Source organism: Triplophysa rosa, linkage group LG20 (assembly GCF_024868665.1).
Source record: "Triplophysa rosa linkage group LG20, Trosa_1v2, whole genome shotgun sequence".
NCBI lineage: Eukaryota > Metazoa > Chordata > Actinopteri > Cypriniformes > Nemacheilidae > Triplophysa > Triplophysa rosa.
Window position 1 is genome coordinate 5,867,191 of NC_079909.1, and position 24,259 is coordinate 5,891,449.

Genomic DNA, 24,259 nt, shown 5'->3' on the forward strand with positions numbered 1-24,259 from the left:
ACATCCCAGTGTGAAGTCATAACTTTGCAAGTTTTATGCATCTGTCTTTAAATCATTGATGGGTTTTGTGATCTGCTTTAATCCTGCCGTGTATTTATAAGGTTTGACTGTAAATCATTAGTGGTTTTCAGAGCTCGCTGACATTGAGTTTGATCGCCGAGACATCTTGAAGGGATTAGGAAAAATTTCCGTTTAGATTTTTCCTAGATTACATAAAGATTTAATATTGTATCCTTGTTTTTGTACTCCTAAGAATGATCCATTTATGTGTGCTTTACAAGGTGAGCCGAGGTTTAAGCTCAAGCTCTGTTATGCCCTGAAGCTCGGCTGATGTTTGTGAATGGCATTATGGGTAATGATTTTGCTTTGTTTTGGTGCACAGTTATAATTAACACATGACTCAGTGTCTGGCGTGCAGGTCAGCTTTCACCCTCGACTCTGCCTGTGTGAGAAGGAGAAATGTTTGTGAAGGTTGGTGCTAAATAAAGGATTTGGTGATGGCGTCCTCTAAGAGCCAAACCGAGGAGAAAGACAGTCCTTGAGGTGGGACAGGTGGCAACAGACGCTGTAGCATTGGGATAATGAGCACTAGGACGAAACTGTGGGACGGAGGAACGTAAAACAGGAGGGGGGAGTGAGTTTTGTGGTGGCTTTGTGACATCTTAGTACGTGCCAGTGGTTTTGCGTGTATTAACTTTCTGAAATTGCTTAGAATGAATAAATAATGTTAAACATGAAGGGTATGGAGGTGTAAAATGAATGTAGATTAGTAAAATAGTGAAATAAACATTTCTCATCAAATTTACCCAAATCCAGATTGAGTTCATATTGATAAACTTGATCATATTGATAAATCTGAGCTCAAAAGTTCCCTTTGGCTCTCCTTTAATCTCATTGATGTCTAGTAGAAATAAATGATGTGAAAAAGATCCCAGCTGTTATTTTTCTTTCTTGTGGGATGGTTTGGAGAAAAAAACATATTCTCACATATAAATGCCTCACAATAATAATAATAATTGATATTTAGTTTGATAGTCAAGGCTCAGTTTCAGTCAAGTTTGATATGTATCTCGTGTATTTCAAAAATAATATTATTTAGCAGTGTTATGCATTACAATTGTTGTTGTTTGGTTATCGATTCATTATTTATATGAATAATAATAGTTGCAATAGTTCAATAATAGTAAAAAATAATCGTTTTAGTTGTTATTATTATTATTGTAATAATAGTTTTAAATAATAAAATCGCAGTGTTATGCATTATAAGTATTGTTGTTATTTGGTAATCGATTCATTATTTTTAATTGAAATAATACTAATGCGGATAATAATATGGTTAAATGTTTGCTATGGTTCTACAGGATCCATATTATCCTATGTATTACCAGAGAGGTGAAAAATGACAGCCTGTGACCATCATCATCCGCATAGTAAAAGGCCTGATGAAGGGGTTAATGAAATGACTGTAGGCTGCACATCCACTTTTATCTTATAATTAAAAGCACTAAAGATCAGTGAAGAGAAGGTGAAAGATAGTGAAGAGGTTGTTTTTATTTAGCTGTTTCCGCAGCGTAAACTGTAACTAATGGCTTTTGCTTTCGGAACGACTCCTAAAATGGTTTGATGAGAAGACTATGATGTAAATCCGGGGTCTCCAACCCTGCTCCTAGTGAGCTACCGTCCTGAAGATTTCTGAAGATGAACCATCTAATCAAGATGTTCAGGGTTGCTTGCTAATATGAAACAGGTGTGCTGAGACCTGGTTGAAGCAGCAGTCTGCAGGACGGTAGATCTCCAGGAGCAGGGTTGGAGATCAGCTTGATGTGATTGAAGAGGGATGTGTGCTTAAAATTGTATAACTTCATAAACGCCTACACAGTATAGGGCTTAGCTATCTTGCCGGTTGTGTACAGTCTAATGAGAAACTAATAAATCCACTTGGATGAAAGGCAAAGCATCTTCACCGTGTCTTTTTGATTTTAATTGCAGCAGACATTCTAGAAGTTGCTCTTAATGTTTTCTTAAAGAGCTTTCAATGAAGTACACCCACCGTTCCGAGGGGTACCAGATCTCCCTCGAGCCAAGATGCAGAAAGCTGAAGGAGGAATTAATGGACCGCCGACTTGTGCTTATTTTCTGATTATTGCCCCCGCATCTCCTCCCATGTCTGTACTGCTTTTGTGGTCTGATATGATTTCCATCCTCTTTAAATAGAGCATTATCTCTTTTAGAAAGGCCAAGATCAGACATAGCCACATTAAGTCAAATGTACATTTGTAACCGCATATATGATGCCACTGCTAGAGTCAAAGAGATTATATTTATATTTAAGCATATAGATGAGTGTCACGTGTCTGTTATAACTGAGGAAGAAAATACTGTGGAATCACAAAATCATACCACTTACATAAAGACAAACTGACATTTTAACATCTGGTTGTGATTTTACAGCCTTTGTCCATTGCATGAGATCAGCCTTAAATGAGTAAAACAAGGAAGATGTGCCTAATTTGAATGTAAAAAAACATAATGATCCTAAAAAACTGGTTTCATTCATCTATGCAAAATGTGATTTATTTTGAACTCTAAAGCGTTTTTAAATCATATTGTAATGCGTTTTTTATTAGCATTATTGATAATAGTAGAATTTCTGTTACAATACTGTGACATTAAACCTTTTAGTGTGACATACTGTATTGCTAAGACAAGTCAATAATCTGCTTTATACAGAAATGAGATTGAATAGAACAGGAAATAATCTTCAGCGCTATAAACAATAATGTTACACGCTATCACAACAAATGAATTTGGCATGAGTTGGTAAACAATGTCTGCAGGATTGAAATCAGTCACTTTTTGTTGTTCGATAATATTTTTAGTTTTTTAGTTTTTTTTTTTTTTTTGCCGAAGGGACCGGTTTGCTGGATATTTATTGGAGTTTTCTCTCTCCTGCTTTGTTTTTGATTCCGCCGATGTTTTTCTGTCCTCTGTAACTCGGTTAAATCCGTTTGAAGTATTGCTGGAATTAAATTTTCCTGCTTTGCTCTGGGGGGTTTCATTATCTTTTATTTATCGCGAAATAAGGGAAAATCTCGGGACGGCATCGAACAATAGGGAACAAAAAGTGAATGCAATCCAAAGCGGGGTCAAACTGGGTTAGCTGATGTGAGTTTATGAAGCCAGCGACTTGCAGGGATTTTATTTTGATAAAGTCTACTGTCCTCTAATGAGCGTGTTTGGTGCTTGCTAGATGTAGTTAGTACTCGTGCTCTTGCTGGTCATTGACACATTGTTCGTGCTGAATTGGCTCATGCAGCGTCTCATTTACTTTGAACTTCTGTTCTGCTCAAAGACGCAATAGGACACTATAAAATACATTTCTTCTTCTCTAGTTCAACATATCCTAGTTTTATTCAAGTTTTATTCAATAAACAATGCAATTTAAGGTCAGGGCCTTGCTTTGAGTGTATTATGGGTATGGGGTAAGCTTTTACATGTAGAACACCAGATTTAAAGGTGCAATGTGTGATATTTAGGAGAGTCTATTGACAGAAAGGCAATATAATATACATAACTATGTGTTCAGAGGTGTATAAAGACCTTACATAATGAAGCGTTATGTTTTTATTACCTTAGAATCAGCTATTTCTATCTACATAGGTTTCTACAGTAGCCCTAAACGGACAAACTTCTCTAGAGAGCGCGTTACATAAATACGTTATATCCTTCGGCAAGGAAGTGAAAACGTGACGACATCTTAGCCCTGTGTCACCCAGCATAGTGCTTGGAAAGGGTGGGGTGGAGTGAGCCGTTGGTTGCAATTCGCAACCTCACCACGAGATGCCGCTAGACATGATTGTTTTAACACTGTTTTAACACTGTAAAAAGTGTTCATGTTAAGTTAGCCAAACAAAAGATGCGTGTGTGTGAATGTGGACGACAGACTTTGAGTGAAGTTTGTTGTGAGGTGTGAAATCTCTGTCTCCGTATTTCATGTGGAAGTATGTGACTTGTGTGTATTTTCCTTTGTTTGTGTGTTTGCGTGTTGAGTGTACGGTGGGCAGCTGTGAAATGTTCTCTGTTAGCGTGTGGATCTCCAGTGGCTCTTGACAGCTTTTGCTCATGGGGTTAGAGTGCCACCGGGTCTACAGCCAGCTTTCTCTGCTGCCTGGACACAAGCATGCACAAACGCATGCCACCTCTAATTAACACAACACAAGAGTCGGTGAGACAAGCTACTCTTACCCTGTCCACCTCTGCACTTTAAAGAGGCGAGCGCTAACACAGCACACCGCCCATCATAACCAGGTGACTGCTTTCAGAAAGAGACGGCCTGCATTTATGCAGTCAAATTGAGATTGCTCTCTCGAGTACAATCCCGCTGGTAACGGCCCTCGTCACATAAAAGATGCACAAAAACCGGTCATTCAGAGACATCAGACATCCTTTCGTGTCAGGCTGTGGTGTCAACTTAATACGAAAAAAAAAAACATTTCTCTCTTTAGCTGTTAAGGCTGCAGTCTGTAACCTGTCTGTTAACCCTGTTTATTGTAGTTTTGAATGAAAATTTTCACATTTTTAGTTTTTATGTCATTTTAATTTCATTTTTAGCAATTTTGTTCTGTGCTATATAAGATTATTAGATTTTTTACGGTTTTATTTTAGTTTCGTTTATATTTATTTTCTGTTCATTTTAGTGCCTAAACTTTATTATTTACTTAATTTACGTTTTTTCGTGAGATAAGATTTCTCCTTCTCATTTACTGTATTTTTATATTTTACTATTATTTTTTATTTCAATTAACATAAATGTTTTAATAGTTTTAGTTCAATTTAACCTGAAATGTCAGTTTCACATCATTTTACTTTAAGGCACATAAAGATGAGTGCGTAAAGTAACCTGCAATGTTATGTTTCAAACACAGGTGGCGATAGAGAGGCAAAAGTTACAGATTGCAGCTTTAACCTGTTCTAATAGCTAGCTTTAACTGGTCTTTTTTCGTTTTATTCTTCTCAAACTGATCAAAGTGTCGTCGGCATTTGACTGTGTTTACGACATTATTATTTTCGTGGTCTGTTTTCCCATACGTGCATGGTTTTATTTGTCAGGTGCCTAATGCCTGTTATGCTCACACTCGCCCCCGTAGAGACAACAACAGGTGACGTCTTTGATCGCCGAGTCGGTTTGAGTAACTGAACTCAATCACTGATCTGATCAGAGAACGTGAAGATTGTGTGAGTGAAGAAAGGCCTAGTGAGAAAGTGAGAAAGGCCCAGTGCATTGTGGGATGTGAAGAATGCTGTAGGCATACAAAGTCTGTGTATATGTCTAGTGTTTACAATAGCCGTGCAATACGTATGTTTTATTGCCATTGCAATATTATGAGCTTTGCATTTCGAAACCGAAAGATAACTCTAGACTGCCTGGTTCCTACTGCAAAGCTCATAATATTGCAGTGACATTAAAATAAAAATAAAGAAAGGGCTTTTGTGAATATGGATTTGACATAGGGAAGAAGAAATAAAGTATCACTGTTTGTTATGTATAATATTATGTCTCTTTCTTGTATAATAAAACGTGATTAATCACAAATAGTTATTTTACTTCAACCGTTTTGTAGCGTCAAATAGTGTCACCGGTGTTTTTGAAGGTTTGTTTTAAAGTGCATATGTGTGTGAGGACTGTATTCGAGAGAGGCTAACAAAGCCACAAAACACCTTTCTCTGTCTCAGCATCCACTGGCAGCCACAGAGTGCCTGATGGATTCAAGCCCGGTAAATCCAGAAACACTGAAGACACACTGAAAACTGTGTTTACGACCCCTGTCGCTAGTGCATCTGCAGTGGAAGAGAAAGAGAGAGAGCTAACGTCTAACACACGACACACAAATCCTTGTAAAAGACTTTTCACTCTTTCTTTCTCTCACTCATCGTCCTTTGTTGTTTTTCTCAAACTGCCATAGCTTCCAAAAACTTGTTGTTTTCGTGTCACAATGCTGCCATTGGATGAACGTCACGTAAACGCTCCTTGGATGTTCCCTCACAAGCGTGCTTTTGTTTGCGTGGCAAATTACACCGTTTGCACCGTTTTTCCAGCGTTTCGAGGTCACAGCATCACACAGCTGTTGCTGACAGAGTGAAAAACACTTTGTCTTCTCAAGGGCCGAATGTAACGTCCACTGGTAACATTCTCAGTTCTGTGGACGTTTCATGGCAGATCACGGTGAAATATGCATGAGAAGAGCTGCATTAGTGGAAAAGGCACTTTTTTCCTTCACTGTCCAGCTTTAATACATTTTGATGAAGGCTTGTCAGAGGAATTTGTGTGAGTGGCTTGTCTTGTTTTGGAAGGGTTGTGAAGGGTACAAGGATGGGAAAGGAATTATTAAAAAATCTGCATTCCCTCGCTCGCTCTCAGTCTTTGGTTTAGAGTTTTTTGTCATGTCAGTTTCAAAGAAGCTACAGGATTTGTTTGATTCTAGCTGTCTTGTCTGTCTTTATTTCTTACTCCGTTCCAACTCTACATTTTTTTGTTTTCAAAAAGCATGTTTACTCAAACAACAGTAAAAGTAATTTGTTTTCTGGCCACATGAGCGACCGCTGCCGATGCAAATTAGCAGTCACGTGATGTGAAAGCTACAAATGAGAGTGCAAATATAGCTCAAGTTTTGTTGTAAGAAATTTTAACAAAATGATATTAAGAAATGGGTTAGCAGGGTCCAGGAAACGGCTATTTTTTACTTTCAGCATATATGGATATGCCTCTTTTTTCACTAGATGTGATCATATATTAAAAGATATACTTGCTTAATATCATTCAGTCTAATGACAATTCTACAGACGATTGTTTTCACACTTAGTTTTTGTAATATACATACAATGTATTCTAAATATTTCATATTTTTCATATTTTCCACTACCTCCTATTTTCTCATTTCTATACAGTTTTTGTCTTTACTAATATGTATGTACAACATAATCACACAGCAATTCATGACAGTCACGAAATTTATAATCTATTGATTTGTGTTCATGGACATGAATTTCTCCCTTTTTATGTACGACTTTGAATCTAATGTATTTCAATAGGAAGCCTCTTACATACTGTATGTATACGGGTCAAAGACGAAAAAGGGTTAAAGCATAAAAACAATGTATAATACTGCTTTAAATTGTTGTTGTTCCAAAAAAATTAAAACATTTTCTGTTTAATTGCATTTTTGTTTTTGTTTTTCTGAGCAAAAAATAAATATCATACATTTTTCCCTGATTTACAGAAGACGCCACTAAAATGTCATTCAGTGTAACAATCTTGTCGGCCATATTTATAACAAAAATCTATTTATGACATATTAAAAGACTAATTACTTTCACCCCAAATGCTAATTAGTTGTAATTTTACATTTTTTTACCACTATCCTATAGGTTTTGCCCATTTGTCAATAAGAATGTTTTACTAATTCAAAGCACAATAAAATGTAATATGCTCCCTTATTCTTTTATTTATTTTAATATGTACAAGTCAGAATAAGCATGTTGTTTGAATTTGTACATAAATATTGTGTTACACTGAATAACAATGTATCATTATTTCAACCAAATTTTGATATTTTATTCTCCAAAAACTTAGTTGAAACCATAAAGTAGGCATTTTACTTACTTTAATGTGCCTTCGATGGACATAAAATCACTTTTGTAAATTTCTTGTGATGGCGACATCTTAATGTCTTTGACCCATATATGTATAAAGCAAACCAATCTCAGAGGAATTTGTATGTATTTCACAAAGTGGCCAATTCATATGAACTTGTACAGTGTCATTCATACATTTTAGAATGATTTGCTTTTGCTCTTGTGACATTAAATCAATAGATTACAAATACTGTGACTGTCATGAACTGCCATGAGACTGGGTCGCACTTAAATGCTGATTTGCAACAATGTAAAATTACATTTGAAAAAATACATTTGAAGTCATATTTTTTAATTATATATTAGTCTTTGCGGTATTAAATTGTTAGGATTAGCAGGATTTGGAATGCATTTGGAAACAATCGCTTAGAAAAGAAACAAACTTCTTCTCAACACAACTGAAAGTGTCCGCACCAATAGTGCAAGATGGGTTCCGCATGAAAGTTGAATAATTGGGTTTAGTGGTTTGTTCAGATTTGAAACTCTTAAGTCTGTGCAATAGTAAAAGTGATGCTTGGTTTAGCAGGCACCAGACTAGAGTAATTCGATCCCTGTAAGTTTGCCGGACCGCAGCTCATCGCCCCTGCAGTTCACTCTTTCTCTCATCTGGAGCCTCATTTGCCTTCATTTGATATGTCTAAGCAGCACCTGCAGACTGGCTTTTAGCGAATTCTTGAAATGGAGAACTGGATTAACTTCTAAATGTCTCCCTCCCAATTCCTTCCTGCGATGCTTTCCGCACAGCCTCTTAAAGTGCGAAAAGCAAGCGAATCGATGCCGAGAGCGCTTTCGCGTTCTTGCAGGAACGTTAACATTTTGCGCCTGGAGATGTAATCTCGTTTCAGAAGATCCATCAAGCTCTCTCACGAAGTTAAGAAGGAACCTGTGAACAGAGGAAGTATTGATCGAGTCGAGTGAGAGGTCAGAGGTGAATGAAATGTTGATTTGACACCTGGTCAGCGCTCCTTCTCTTTCTGTCTGGGGGGAAGGATGAAGGGTAAATAAAAACAGAAGGCGGCTGAGGTCCCTCACAACCGTTTAATTTAGGAAAGGGCTGAACTTTCTTCGCCGTCCTCAGGCGCATAGCTTTCCACCTGCTTGATTGATGGATAAATTGATAGACAGTTGGACAAACCACAAACAAGATAAGAGAATAAATGAACAAATGAAAAAGGGATGAACAAATTACAAAGCGTATAGATGAGCAAATGCATAAATTCTGAAAAAAATGCATACCTCGAATTCCATGAAGTCGCTTTGCCAAATGTGTAATTGTTTACATGTGATTTTGTCTTACTGTTACAGTAAAAAAGCAATACATGAACTTTTAAATGTGAAACAGGCATGAATGCCAATTCGTGCACCAGCTTTGGTGTCCCTGAAACCTTGAATTAAAAAAGGAGGTCCACTAGAAACCAACAAACAAGTTTCTACAAATTGGACAAAACCAACAAACGAATGACAAACGAACATAAAACAACAAATAATCCCATAAAGCCAGCAAAACAAATAAAAACAGGACAAAACACAGACCGCTCAGAGGCAAGGTTATGCACTCGGCCCTTTGTTTTTCTAGTCGAGCCGCATGTCCCAAGGTGTGGTTGGGATTAAGTTTGCATGTGCAGTTTTGGTAACCAGGTTAGCGCTGCATTAAAGAGTGAGTGATCTCTTCACACGAGCCCTCGCTCTCTTTTATTACCCAGCAGCCCTGCCTGAATCTATAGCACTCTGCCGCTCCATATGAAACCCAGACCTGTTCAATCAATATGCCCTAAACCTGGACTGAGAGCACGGGGATGAATCCTAATTTGATGAAACGCGTACTTCGGGTCGGCCTGGATGCAGGGGTAATTGTGGACGGATTCATCTAAAAGGCCGGTAGCTGTGGATTGCTTTCAATTTGGGGTGGACTTTCTATTTAGATGTTTGCGAAGCGCTGTTTACCTCTCACTGAGAACACTCGAACACACACGCTTCAAACTCTCTGGCACTGCAGTGTCCCATCAGCATGTGTTTATTGCACTGAAAGGTACATTTATGATTTGGCAGGATTGCTTGTGAGCTTGCTAAAGGGTTTAATGGACTCTTAAAATATCCTTGTTATGTTAGCTTGTCTCATTTTGTGTGCGCAAATGAAATACGTAGCTTAAATGTAGTGTTGTGCAGAAGACGAATAGTCGACATTGATCAGCGACGGTTCGCTTCACATTTGTCTTCTGTGAGTGCTTCATAATGTTCTCAGTGGAAGTAAAAAACATGTCCGCCTGAAGTCATTCTTCCATTTTCAATGAGATTGTGGTGACCTGTTGGAGATGGGGGCATGATGGCATATAAAAGAAGTTGAGAAATGTGTTTTGTTTTTTTACCATGTAGTTTTGACCAGCCCTTACAATATCCTGCTGTGAGAATTCCCACTACAAATAACAATACAGTCCCTCTGTGACCTCCACAGATACACTCACAGTATATTTCAACAACCTATTAGTCCACGTACTTCAAAGGTCTCAGATTAAAGCGACCGCTTTATCAATTCATCACGCTTTTCAGTGTTCCTGAGGCCGACAGCCGTCCCAGGACAGCTCGGGCTTGTTTTGACTGACATTCGTAAAAAAGAACAAAGTCAGTCAGGGAGCACTTCGGTTTCTGTCTTGTGATGATGCATTGATTGACTGTCTTTCTCTTCTGTAGGGACGTATGGACCAGATACAGGGTGGGCGGCTGCTTTTCCTGAGTGTCAGGAGAGAAACCAATCGCCGATCAATATAGCCGACCAGGATACTAAGGTCTCAATGGAGTACCAGGAACTCACACTGGACGGGTTCGACGCGGAGTCGTCCAATAAGACGTCAATGAAGAATACAGGCAAAACCGGTAAATACATGTATATAGTTTTTTTGGAGAGATGTGAAGGTTGAGGGAATAAGGAAGAATTGCATCAGGATATGTTGCAGGCAGGACTCAAACCTGGGTCATCTGCAGAAGCCCCAAAGCTCAACGTATCAGGATGCTGACTCTGATTTATATAAATGAAAAGTTACATTAAATGGAAGTGCTCAAACTTTCATACTTTGTGCTCTATTTCTCAAATCTTTATGACACGATGTCCCCCCTGAACTTTTCACACCAGAATTAAGTTTTCATGCTACAGTCTTACACCATTAATCCATACAGCAGCCGAACATATCGAGGAGGTAAACACGGACACCAATCGTCCAGCGTTTCCCTCTTTAACATAATCTCTGCGGAGGAAGACAAATGTCCCACTGTTGTCCCATGAATAATGGAGAGCTGCTCCGCTATTTATAACTGACACGTGAGCGTTTTATCAGCGAAATAATCACCTGGAACACAATAAACCTATAGACCCAGCACTTCTGAATAATGCATGACTCAATCAATGCTTAAATCATTTTCTCTGTGGAGGACTACAACGTCAAGTGACCCTTGAACTTCTCACCTTGAGTACGGCACTCATTAGGGATGTGTGTGAAAACCAGGAAGTGCTTTGTTTGGAATGGGACACTAGCATACCTGCTTATACACCTTATACTAAGATGCTTACCAAATCTTAAAGGAATAGATGCTTACCAAATCTTCACCTAAAAACAAAAATGAATTTATCGTTTATTCACCCTCTTGTCATTTCAAACCTGTACGAGTTTTGTTCCGCAGAACAGAGAAGAAGATATTTTGAGGAATGTTGGTAACCAAACAACATTGAACCCCATTGACTTTGAGGATGAATGAATGATGACAGATTATTGGATGAACTGTCCCTTTAAGCATGTTCGCACCTTGCTTTATCAATCCAGGGATAGTGTCCAGTCATCATGTCACTCATAAAAAGAGTGTTTTTTAATCTTTATTCAATTTTGTGTGAAAACGTATTCACTTTTTTGGCAGTCCAGTGAAATAATGTGGCTCGTTCCTTTTTCACATTGGAAATGTAAAGACAAATCAACTGCATTGCATTGTGGGATACAGTATTTTACATAGTGTTCTTTGTTGTAGTCTGCATTACTGCCACACACAGTAAACCAATATTTTATACATTCTGATAAATGAAATATTTTCCACAATATACGGTACACATATGCCACAGTAAGAGTAGTATGGTAGTATGCCGGTGTCTTTGCAATGCAGCAAACAAGCTTCTCAGAGACCGCCGCCAAATTAAACTTGAAGAAATTCATGAGATCCTGGAACCTTGAAGAAACGTTTGCATTGATCAAGGATTTGCTGGCAGGCAAGGCGCGGTTTTCACACGCTGCCGTTCCAAGGTCCTGCTGGCTTAGCCGTCTAATTCCCGCCTGTTTGTTAAAGCTCATGAAGCTCGGAGCTGGAATAACTAATGAAACCGATTCTCTGTCTAATGTCGGATTACGCCGCAAAATCAACAGGACCAAACAACGTAAAGAGAAGTCCAGAGAAGGACTGACAGCATTGTTGTTTTTTCCCATCCGTATGTATGCGTGTGTTTAAAATGTGTCTCTCATCTCACTTTTGCCCCCCGGCACCTCAGAGTCAATTCACGTTGCTGTGGAGACAGATTCAGACCGCCACCAGTTGATTGCTTCAATATCTCGCCGGTTGGACACAAGCCTGTTCTGGTGAGATTACAAGCGAGGTTTCAGTGAAGCTACGCTTTTAAATAGGACACAAATCTCTGGTGGCGAGAGGAAAGTAAAAATCACTCCGAAATTCAATCAGAAAAGGAAATCTGTCCGACAAAGGCCGTGCTATTTAAAGCCGTAGCCATTAATTATAAAGTCCGGCCCTAGTGCGGAAGACCAATTTGTGAATCTAAATGCGAAGAGCTAGCCGTTCGCCCGTTTGGTTAGGGTTGGAGTTTTATGAAATAACAAAAGGAATCAAAAAAGCAATTTGAAACAGTGCAAGGGGGAGATGTCTTCTCTCAGCCAAATTACCACTTCATTTGACACCTCGCCTTCAGAGGGCCACGGAAACGGCGGAAAGAAACCGCGTGTGATGTTCAGCCCGCATCCCTAAGGAGGTTAAATGAATAAATATTAAACGCTCCAAGAAAGTGTCCTCGGTTTCCGTCGAAAACGTAGAGGTCCAGCGTTGCTTGTGTTTATTTATGAGGTCAACATGACCGTGTGGTCTTTATCTCTCTGTTTCTTCTGTTTACCCTCTTTTTCTTTGCACCTCACAGTGGCGATCTTCCTAAAAGACGATTATTTTGTGAGAGGGGCTGGACTGCCGGGTCGTTTCAAAGCCGAGAAGGTGGAGTTCCACTGGGGCCAAAGCAACGGTTCGGACGGCTCCGAGCACAGCATCAATGGCAGGAGATTCCCAGTGGAGGTAAGAACCAGACAATCTTTCTTCAACGTCTGGTATATCTAAACAACCAGCTCCGGTCGGTCTTGTGGAGGTCTTTAAGGTTGTCCGGGTCTCAGAATTATAACAGTAATCTAAATTTACAAACAACCCAAAAAGCATTAAAACTTCGGAGAATGTTACCTCAGATCTTTAAGAAGTCTGAAGTTTAACGAGACATGGTAGCGGACTTAAGGAATGGAAGGAGTGGTCAGTGTCCATCTCTTATGGCACAACGTACTGTACGGGGCGTTCCCGTATCGATCGTACAGGTCATTATGTCAACGATCTCTCTTGGGTCCGATCGCCGCCTCTTCGTGTCTCGCGACTGATTTATCATTATGGCCGTCTGGCAGCTCTCAGCACTCTTGAGACCGGTTTTATCACCCACCCTCAAATATGCAAGTGATCAGAGATAGACGTGTCTTTCGGCCCTTAAGTGCGATGAATATTGTTGGGTTGGGTTCTGGTGGTTTTATTAGCTGCCCACCATGCCGAGCTCATTTAAGGTGTAATATATGAGTCCATGAGCCTGCATTAGCCGCCCTTGTATTGGCAGTTTAATGTGGTGTGGTGATGTCATCATGCGCAAATGTCATTGGCATTAAAGGTCTATAGTGCTATTTCAAATTTTACTTTTATGCAGGTAGAAAACGCTTTTATACAAAATGACTTACAGTACTTTTTTATCATTTGTGCTTGTGTTTCATGGGATTTGAACCCTCAAACTTTCCACTGGTAACGCAATCCAGTTTAGCTACAGGAACGATTTTAAAGCGGACGTAACACATGCAGTTTCTGCCGATCTCACATTAATCTTGAGTACCTATAGAGTAGTATTGCATACTTTGTGTCTTCGAAGAGTCTTTAGTTTGATCACATTTATAAAAGACATATACAGCTGTATGATTATTTCTGAAAACAGGCGAGCCCTGAACACGTTCGGGGGGGGGTTGGACTACAGCACGTGCACACAGTTCATCGTCGCATGATCCTTGCATATCTGTTGATTCACTATAAATGGTTTATATAATGCACGTACGCGCCGGTTGCCAACAAAACACAGACATACCCATGACTCGGTTTCACTTACCGCGTGCAGTTCATGTCCGGCATCTTTTAGCGCTGGGACCGCGCCATCTATCAGTTACAAACGATCTCCAAATCCTGCGTTATATCCACCGTTTATATAATATTCCTCACCCAAATGCAACAAACAAACACAGCTGAACTTCGCGAACGCAGTGCTCGCTCTCTCTTGCTCCAGCTGGTTAACGTGTGCGCATGCTCCTTCTCCCGCTCTCCCTGTTTGACACGTGGGCGTGCTCTTTCATCCGGCTCTCGCAGGTTGACGCGTAGGCATGCTCTTTCTTCCGGCTCTTGCAGGTTGACGCGTGGGCATGCATTTCCAGGAGAAATGTCCAATAAGGGACTAAGAAACGTTTTTACGTAAGGGAGTTTCATGTTCGGAAAAAACTTTCCGAAACCTATACGAATGCTGGGGGAGTATATCGAGCACAGACTCGTTTTAGACAAGTTGACCATGTTTAGCATGAGAAGCCAGCACATTTAACATTGTTAAGAATTCTGAACGCATGAATCCCTATGGCCCTCCGTAACTTATAAAGGTAAAAGATGGCAGCGTTCAATAAATAGTCAGTACACAATTTTTATATCCAAGTAATAAAGTTTATTAGCCAAACTCAGGGCTGTTTACACAGCCAAAAACATGGCAGGTTGGCATATTTATATAGCGATGATATATGAATGTGTGTCAGCAATTGTATGCTTTCTAACAGTGCTCATCCAATCAGATTCAAGAGTCAGATCAGACCTTTACATTCGTCAGCATTTACAGCCATGCTTTCTTACCAAAACGATTTTAAGAAAGTGATTTGTTGATCATATAGTTCACAGTATTTTTATTTATTTTTCATTTCTTTGCCATGTATCTACAGAGCAGTTTCTTTCATCCTGAGTGACTCATGGCCAGTCACTCCAGAACTGTCTGTGTTTAAGTTCCTCTGATGTCTGTCTGCGGTGCGCTTGAATTGTTTACTCTGTCACATTTAGCGGTTTGCAGTCGACGCGAGTCGAGCCTGAAGCCTCAGAATGCAGATGAAGTTGCTCTTTTCATTCCGTTACGCAATCCCAGCTGCGCGAGAAAAAAGACAAGACAGAAAAATCTGAGCATCACAGACGCTCTAGAAAATCAAAGGAGTAACACAAAGGAAATAAAGCTGAACCTGACACGAAGTGGGGCCTGTTCACAATTTAGTCTTCCATCTGAAACGCTAGCTTCAGACCGACACGTTCATTACTGAAACTAATTGAGTCGAGCGTTAATTAAGGCGAGACTCTGTGACGTCACGTGTTTGCGCTGTCTTAGTAGAAACTCTCAAACCGTGATCTCCATGAAGCTCTCACGGACGACAGCATCACCTGTGGATTAGAGCTGTTTACCAAAACCTATATTAGCCGTAAGTGCTCGTGCGGTTTCTTTGTAAAGTGGCCTTGACATGATTTAGAGGGTGTCGAGCGAGAGAAGAGGGTTCATTAAACAGAATTAATTACACTAATTAGAACCGCTGGAGAATTATTATTGAAACGCAAGTGACGAAAGGTGTTGTTGTTGTTGCTGGTGATGTGGTTTTCATTTCTGTCTGAGGTAACTTTTTCTGTAGCTTTACGATTGTAAAAAATCGACATTTATATATGGTCCTTAGAATATTTTCGTATCATTGATTTTGTATGCTGAGGCTAAAATCGAAGATCTTACTGTAGATATGAAAGATATCTGAATGGGAAAAAGAGCACTTAAAGGGCTGGTTCACCCCAAAATAAAAATTCCGTCATTATTTATTCGCTCTCATGTGGTTCAAAACCTGTATGACTCTGTACGACTCTTTCTTATGTGGAACACAAGAGAAGATATTTTGAGAAACGGTTTTGTGTCCATACGGTGGAAATCAATTGGGGTCAATGTTGTTCAGTTACCAACATTCTTCAAAATATTTGTGTTCTTCAGTAGAAAGAAAGTCATACACGTTTGAAATGACATGAAGTTGAAAAAAATATTTTTTTTCCAAAAATTTGGTGTACTGTCCCTTTAAGAAACAGAATTTGTCATGTAGTTAATGTCAGGTTTAATTGTTGGTCTAAAATATGTTGTATTATTGTGACGTTAGCCAGCAATTTAAAAGATATCTGTCTTCAACTATGCAAACGCAGGATTTGGTATTATATTACTGCCATAACTGCCCGGCGGGAACGGGACAAATAAAGAATAAAAACAGACGGATACCAAAAGCTGCTCGGTATTGATTGTTTGCATCGGTTCAGATTGAGTCTAATCTGAACCTAAATCAAATCCGGGACTGATTTTGTCCATTTTTCTGTTTTTTTATGTCTGCACGAAGTAGTATTACAGCTTACTTATTATCAATTTGAGAGTTTTGCCGAAGCCCCTCACGGCCGTTCTAATCCCCCGCATACAGATTACTCTGCCACAAAAGCATCCTGCATCTTTGAGTCGGCTCAGCTCTGTTTACCCAACAATTATTTCATGTTTTTGTTTGTAAGTATAGCAATTACTTTTTGTTTTAACTGAAGTGTCGACCGGGGGCCTGGGGTAATTAAACGCTGTCCCCTGTGGAGGGCTGTTCAGGGCCCGAGCAACAGCGCTGCTTCTTTTGACAGAGTACCCAGAGGCCCTTGACTTCAGTCTGAGAGCTGGCAGCTCACGGCCGTTATCACTGGGTAGAGCGCTCTCCATCCTTCACTCGTCCGTCAAGCGGACCCTCCAGACGGATGGTAATCCTGGGTCTTCACGCTGTCCACAGAAGACCCTCCTTTGGAGTGTTTTGGAAAGCTGAAAAACAAACTCGAGGGGTTTGGGAGAAAGGTATCAAAGGAAACGTTGGTCTTTTGGGGGTATGTCTTTAATCCACGAAAAATGGTCTGGAGAAATGTAGCTCACATAATTTGTATTTAAGATGACGAGGCTTGTAGTATGAAATGCGAAATGTCTTCAACATTTGGTGAAGTTTTGTTAACGGTCTGTCTTCAGGTATTTCTCGTGTTATATCGCTGGGAGCTTTCTGAAAATGATGTTGAGTGGATGGTGATAAGGAGAGATATTCACCCATCATGTCTGTTCCTCCTGAAGCGGTTTGCTCACTCGCACATGTTAAACAGCCCTAGGTGGCCAGAGCGAGAGATGAAGTGAGCGAAAGTGAGAGATGACGGGGCTTGTGAGAGATGAATCGTGACAGATGTCTGTCAAATGACACTTCTGCAGGCGCGGAAGGCAACAGAGCAAAGCAGTACGAGATCTGTGTTTGTGTGCGGTGAGATATTATTGTTGTGTGATAATGTGTCATGTCATTCCAAACCTATATGACTCACTTTCTGCTGTGAAAAACAAAAGAAGATTTTTGTGTCCATACAATGGAAGTCAACGGAGGTCAGTGTTGTTTGGTTACCAACATTCTTCAAAATATCCTCTTTCGTGTTCTGCTGAAGAAAGAAAGTCAGACAGGTTTGGAATAACATGTGGGTGAAAAAATGCTAAAATCATTTTCATTTTAGCGTAAACTATCCCTTTAAGGTATGTGTGAACAGCAAGTTGTGATTTTCTTCCAGTAAATCTCAATGAAAAACACATTTTGTCATACAACATTTATAACTTTAAATCACTACCTAAGTATTGCACAATTCAAAGGTGCAAGGCTAAAACATCTCCAAAGACTCCTTCCTTGTGCGTGACTCTGGTTTCTGTCTCCGTAACCGATAACGGCAGCAATAGCTTTGTGCGACATCTACCTACATGGCGATGAATACACATGAGGCAGGCCAGCCCGCGCCATCGGCGTTTCTCCGCAAAATGCCGCACTCATTTTCCTGGACTGGTCTTGATGAATGATTTATGATTTACAAGGCCTGCCATTTAGTAATTGTTCTCTAATAAGAGTGTTGAATGCCATGATTAAGTGCAGTCCTGCTGCGTTTGGGCCGGCTGTTTTCACTGTAAATCTGCGTTTAGTATGCCAGTCACATTCACAGAGGCATAGCATCTTCAGTCGTGCACACGTCAACCTCCACACAGTGGTTTTTCCGATAACGCTTATATTGCCGTCTCTGATCAAACACACACACACACTTTGATGTGACTAAATCCCCCTCATTTCCTCATGAATAAGTCAGGCACCACAAAAATCAACTCCTGACGCATTTCTTCTATTAATCTTTAACCCGTACGTCTTTCTCTACGTGTCAGAATTTGAGGCGACAGTCACACAGAGGTTGCTGTCGCTGTTCCACACAAACGCTATTTTAACATTTAAATCACCCGAATAAATAATGACAGAATAATATTCAGGCCGGCTCCCAGGGCCTGGATGGAAATGCGGTGTTGTGTCAAACGGTTCTAGGGATTTTGCTAGCTCATGACCAGGACCACATGGAAAACCCAGCTGTTTTTTGAGTGTTTTTTATCTATTTCATTTATCCGGTTAATAATTCCTAATAAGGGACGATTTGTGACATTTTCCTTCAATGCATAGACCCACACATATTCCCTGTCAGGAATAATTTGTGTTTTCAGTTCCTCATGAAATCAAAATAGAATTTTTTTGGCTTTTAGTTTGAGTATGTTAGTATTAAGCAGGGCTCGACATTAGCGCTTGTCCGGGACAAGTGAATGTTTTGTATGGGCAAGTGAGAGAGAATTTTACTTGCCCGACCGGACAAGTAACTTGAAAAAAAACAGTGCGACATATATGTAGAATAATAAGAATATGTGCATTAGACAGAGCTGCGTGTTTGTCGTGGTTGTGCTTGTTTGTGTGTGACAATAATCAATGGCGGACGCGGACGCGGAATCCTGTTATTTAAATGTCATCTGGCTGTTCTGGGTGTCTGAGTGAATTACGTGCACAGTTTAACATACAACACGAGTGATGGTCGAGGATTTATCTGCAGACATGAACTTCATCTCCAGAGTTGCTCTGAGAGTTTATTTTACGATCGTTTTACTGTTTGAGTGAAGCTATCGTCAAACAAGCGTCTTCCCGAAGACCCGTCAAAATAAAAGTCAGTGTAGTGTACTATAGTATTTGCTATTGAAAATTGAAGTGCCCTTGTAGTAAATTGATAAACACTGTACACTATAGTAAAGTTAAAAACAATATAGTAAGAATTTTACTGCAGTTTACTATAGTAAATACTATAGTATACTACAGTAATTTATGTGGACAAATATACCACTATTGTATAGTAAAAAAGGAAAAACACAGAACTTAGAAAAATGAAAACAAATTTAGGTAATCTTTAAATGATATGGCCCTAATTTATTCATCTGTATGTAACATTAATGTCTTTTGTCAGTTATCTGCCTATTCATGATGAACTACACTTGCACATTTCTGCCTGTGCTACCAAACTCTAAACCTCTCTAGCACCAGTGCTATGTGCAAAAAAAGTTAACTTACAGCCTTAACACTAATAATAATTACTGCTTGCCATTGTTTTATAGCAGTCACGGAGAGTAGGCCTATAACCAAATTCAGGCGGCCAAAGCGGACACTAGTTAAAATGCTTAGAAGCAAACTTGACCAATCTAAATCCGAAACAATTATATTGATTATATTATATTATAATTCAAATGAAATATCATTTTTTTAATCTTTGGACAAGTAATTTTTGTACTCGGACAAGTGAATGACAAATTAACTTGTCCGAAGGACAACCACATGACAATGCTTAATGTCAAGCCCTGTATTAAGTATATTTATATACTGGTGTTTTCTAAAAATTTCTAAAACATTTACATTTAGACATTCAACACTTTACAGTCTCTTATATCTTACTTCACTTTATCTTCTCATCAAACTGAGGTAATTAAATGCTATTGGCTGTTTCAAAAGGGGGAGGGGCCACTAAATATGTCCCGCCTTAACTTCCGGTTTCAGTGGAAATGCAAGTCAACAACTTGAACAAACACTTTAAAGTCCCCGTGAACCGGAAGTTGTGATCCTTTTTACTTCCGTATTTTGGCGCATTTCCAAATGAAATGGAATTTCTAATGAGAAAAATGGTGGGCGTGGCTTTCGTCTTTCTCTGCGATTTGATTGGATGTATAAAAACAGCCATTGCATTTTGAAATGGAACTGGCAGCAGACTGACAGTTGAAGGGGAGGAGTTAACGGATGCTCCGCCCAAGACGTCTAACTTACGTCTTTTAAGATGGATAGTCATTACAGGAAGGAAGTGCATTTTCAGATTTTAACTAAAGATTATGAGGGCACACAAATTTTACGAGGAGAATGACCCACATTGATAAACTATTTACAATAAACGCTGCAGTATTTCATGAAAAAATAGGCATTGTCATTTTTAATTTCACTGGGACTTTAAAGTACTTTAATATTGATTAAAATGTTAAGTTTTTGATTTTCATATGTTTTATTGTTTATTTTGTATTTTTAAATGTGTGCAGTTGACACCAACCTGATAATATAGTGTATTGTAGCAAAGAAAACAAGAATGTTAGCATAACATTAACACATTGTGAGATATTTTCAGCCCTAAAAACCAGCACATAAAATGCCTCAGATTCCACCGGGCTGTTTTTTTTTCAGAAGGTAGAAGCCACGTTTTTGTAGCTGTGGGCATCGTTAGAGCCGAAAAGTGTGGAAAGCGGTTATGAAATTTTGCCATGTTGTCCATGTTTCTCTTATCTTCGACGTGGGCCGCATTTAAAACTCCAGAGGGGTAGCCAAGGTCAGGTAAGCCATTGGATTGTGGGATACGGTGCTTAGGTGGTCAGCATTCCATTTCATTCATGGCCAGACCCCCGTCCAGCCGGCTCGATGATAAACGGGCAGGACGAGCTGCGCGAGAGCGAGGAGCTCTCACCGAGGCCTTTGTCCACCTGTGAAGATAAGAGAAGCACAAAGTAAATTAACACATGTGATGGGGGCCACAGAAGCCAACACACTGCTGTGGGTATCGGAGATAAGACGTGGCATTGATGAATTGAATTTTATTTCCCATCAGCCATTGCGTACATTCCAAAATATTACCTGATGCAAAGATAGCTGGGAGGAGAGAATACGAGGATTCAACTAGAGATGTGTGTGTATGTCTGTGAAAGAAAACACGTCAGCGGTGGGCAATAGAGAATAAAATGAGCATACAGTACGTTTGTTCAAGTACAGACATGTCTACCGTTACACCGCTTTCACAGTCAGCGTTTCTTTTTCATTTCCTTTTTTTATTGAAAATTGACCTGACAATGCAGATGCCGTCCGCTTTTTTTCTTTGTACGGTAATCCCAAAATCCAATGCTAAATATCCGACCGTTATCAGTGGCAACACACGGGAAATTGTACACATTCACTTTTCTTTGGTCTTTTATTGAATAGTCCAGAAGTGAAAAGGTCCAACAAACTAAATTGCACCGAGATATTTCAGCTGAGATAACATATATTCTCATAACTGAGGCCCGGTAACCTGCTGAAAGCAGCATCTGGTTTTCTCGCGGCGGCTTTCTGCCGTGAAAAATCATTGTTACGTTGCTGACACCTCCTAATGTCTAAATACCAGCTGGTGCACTTGGGGAAACGCAAATGTAATGGAACAACACATCCCAACAGGCAACGTGTCATCTCGAATTTCGTATTAATTCGTAAATATTTTAGGACAAACCATTGTGTGTTCTCTTCTTTTGCCTTGCGGGCGAAGACGAGAACGTTATTTTCATAACACGCATTCTGATGGACCGTTCCTGCATTTACAATGACTGAAGAGTCTCACATTATAATAACTGTGAGATGTTTGTGGAATGATAACATTAGAGTTTGCAGAGAAGGAGGATTATTGGAATTTTCTGAAAAGTCCACCAAAATGGTAATGTTGTTTCTTGGGTAATTCTGCAGTCATGGCAAAATTAGTTTTATATTTTACTTGGAACATTAAGATACTAATTCTGAATTGATTGTTGGTCTCATGTAATAGTACAGAAAGAATAGCAGGATAATACAGCTTTTTATTTTGATCATGAACATTTGTACATTTTAGTTTTTGTAGTTAAATGTGCGATTATACACTAAAATATTTAAAACGTTAATGTTAATTAAAAATCAAAAACAATGTTAGCGTAAATAATATTACAAAATTAAATGAATTTAGAAAAGAACTTTTAGACACCTGAAAATTAATAAATGTAAAAGTGAAATAAAAGTAAATGAAACTTATATAGTACTCTAAAAATAAACAAATAAATAATAAAATGAAAACAGTACATAACATAGTAGCTAAAATTCTAAATAAAATGAACATGAACTCTAAACATCTAAAAAAATCTAATTGAGAATTTTATTTTACTATAACATAGATATGTGTAATGTTACCAAAAACATGTTTAGCATGGAGCCAATTATATTCTAGGGCTGCAAACGGTTAGTCGCGACTAATTGCAAATTAAAATTTCTTGTTTACATAATAGTTGCGTATGCACTGTGTATAACAATTATGTATATACAAAAATGCACACACATGCATGTACAGTATATATTTAAGAAATATTTGCATTTTTATATTGAAATATATTCTATTATATATAATTATAAATATTTTTTATATAAATATTTTTTTCTTAAAATGATACATGCATGTGTGTGTATTTATACATAAATAATTATTATACACGGCACATACACATTTATTATGTAAACAAAAACTTTTACTTTTCCCAAAATATTGTAAACACTGGGTCAAACAGTCAAAACTTAAGCAATTCTGACCAAAAGCAAATGAAGTGAAATGCCTATATGTCTAGGCCTATATGTATTTATGAGCAGTGTTCTTTTATTTTGTATATTCCTTTTACCAGTTTTAGCAGCAATTTACCAGTAAGTAGTAAGGTTCTTGTAAATAGTAAAGTGTAGAAGCCATGTGTTTGTTGGATTATTACCATTTGTATTACCATAATTTAACTACAAACATAAACTATAGCTAGTATAATGAAACTATGGTATGTTTAGTTGCTGTGGTTTTACTAAAGATTATTAATTGGAGTATGGTTCCTATATATAGAAAATGGTAAATTTGTGGATACTGTGGTTTTACTGCAAATACCATCCCTGCTGAAAAAACAATGCATTTTTGAATTAGAATGAGATTTTTAAATTAAATTCCTCTTTGTAGTGTGTTTTGGGTTTTACTCCAATAGGATACCATCCCACCAATAGAATCCATCACATACAAGTAGACAACAAGTATCCATAGTACAATTTCCATTATAACCATTAAATCCATTACATTTTATGTTGTATTTTGGGCAGGGTTCTATAGTTTTTATTTCAACAGGAATACTTCAACTATAGTAACTTCAGTAAAAACATCATTCATTCTCCAAATCGCTTTAAATGATAAAGCAGCAGATCAGAAGTTAACACGCACGCGTAGCTCAAGGTGTATGTGATGCTTATTTACTGCTTAGCCGTTATGCCGATCGTTTTCATGACAATGTTTCTACGATCTTTGACTGATCGTAACCCACAGATGATTACACCACACTTTAACATGTGCCTTTTTCGTCTTTTATTGTTCTATTTGCCTTTTTAGAGCGCTATCAACGGTGTAGCAGCGCCTACGTTTACATTAGTTTAGCGGGGAAGATCCCAGAGTTGCCAGATTTGCGTTAAAAAATCTGCCAAATGGCCATTCAAAGCTTGCCGGAAAAGCGCGAGCATAGAAAAACTGAAATACTTGGCAACAGTAAAAGGTCCTGGCAGATCGCAAGCCAGATAAATTGCGCACACAGGAAACCCCGCTGCATAGAAACCATTTTCTACTTTTGGACCTTTTATAAATGTAGTGGAGTAAAAAGTATGATATTTTTCTTTCAAATGTAGTGAAGTTAAAGTACAAGTACTCAGAAAAAATAATACTCAAGTAAAGTACAGATACTCAAAAAGTGTACTTAAGTACAGTACTCAGGTAAATTTACTTTGTTACTGTCCACCTCTGGTGAAATGTAAGTAAATGTGAAGAAAGCAACAGGAAGGTGAATGTGAAATGGGGTCAGGGTGTATGTATTTCATCTCGCTCTTGTGTCCCTCGGGGTTGGCTCATGTTAATAGTGTCTTTAAACAGGCTTTTAGTGTGTACTGGGCTCAGGGACCGGCTCTGGGTCTGACCTCAGAGAAAATACATTAGAAAT

General features: G+C 38.8%; 1 protein-coding gene across 1 annotated transcript in view; it reads left to right on the forward strand.

Annotated features, from left to right (window-relative positions):
• Positions 1–24,259, forward strand: part of ptprga (protein tyrosine phosphatase receptor type Ga) — a 236,808-nt gene that overhangs the window by 138,231 nt on the left and 74,318 nt on the right. Inside the window, exons 3-4 of the mRNA XM_057361532.1 lie at positions 10,381–10,563; positions 12,869–13,017. Of these exons, the coding sequence (XP_057217515.1) occupies positions 10,381–10,563; positions 12,869–13,017 (332 nt within the window). The remainder of the gene's footprint in view (positions 1–10,380; positions 10,564–12,868; positions 13,018–24,259) is intronic.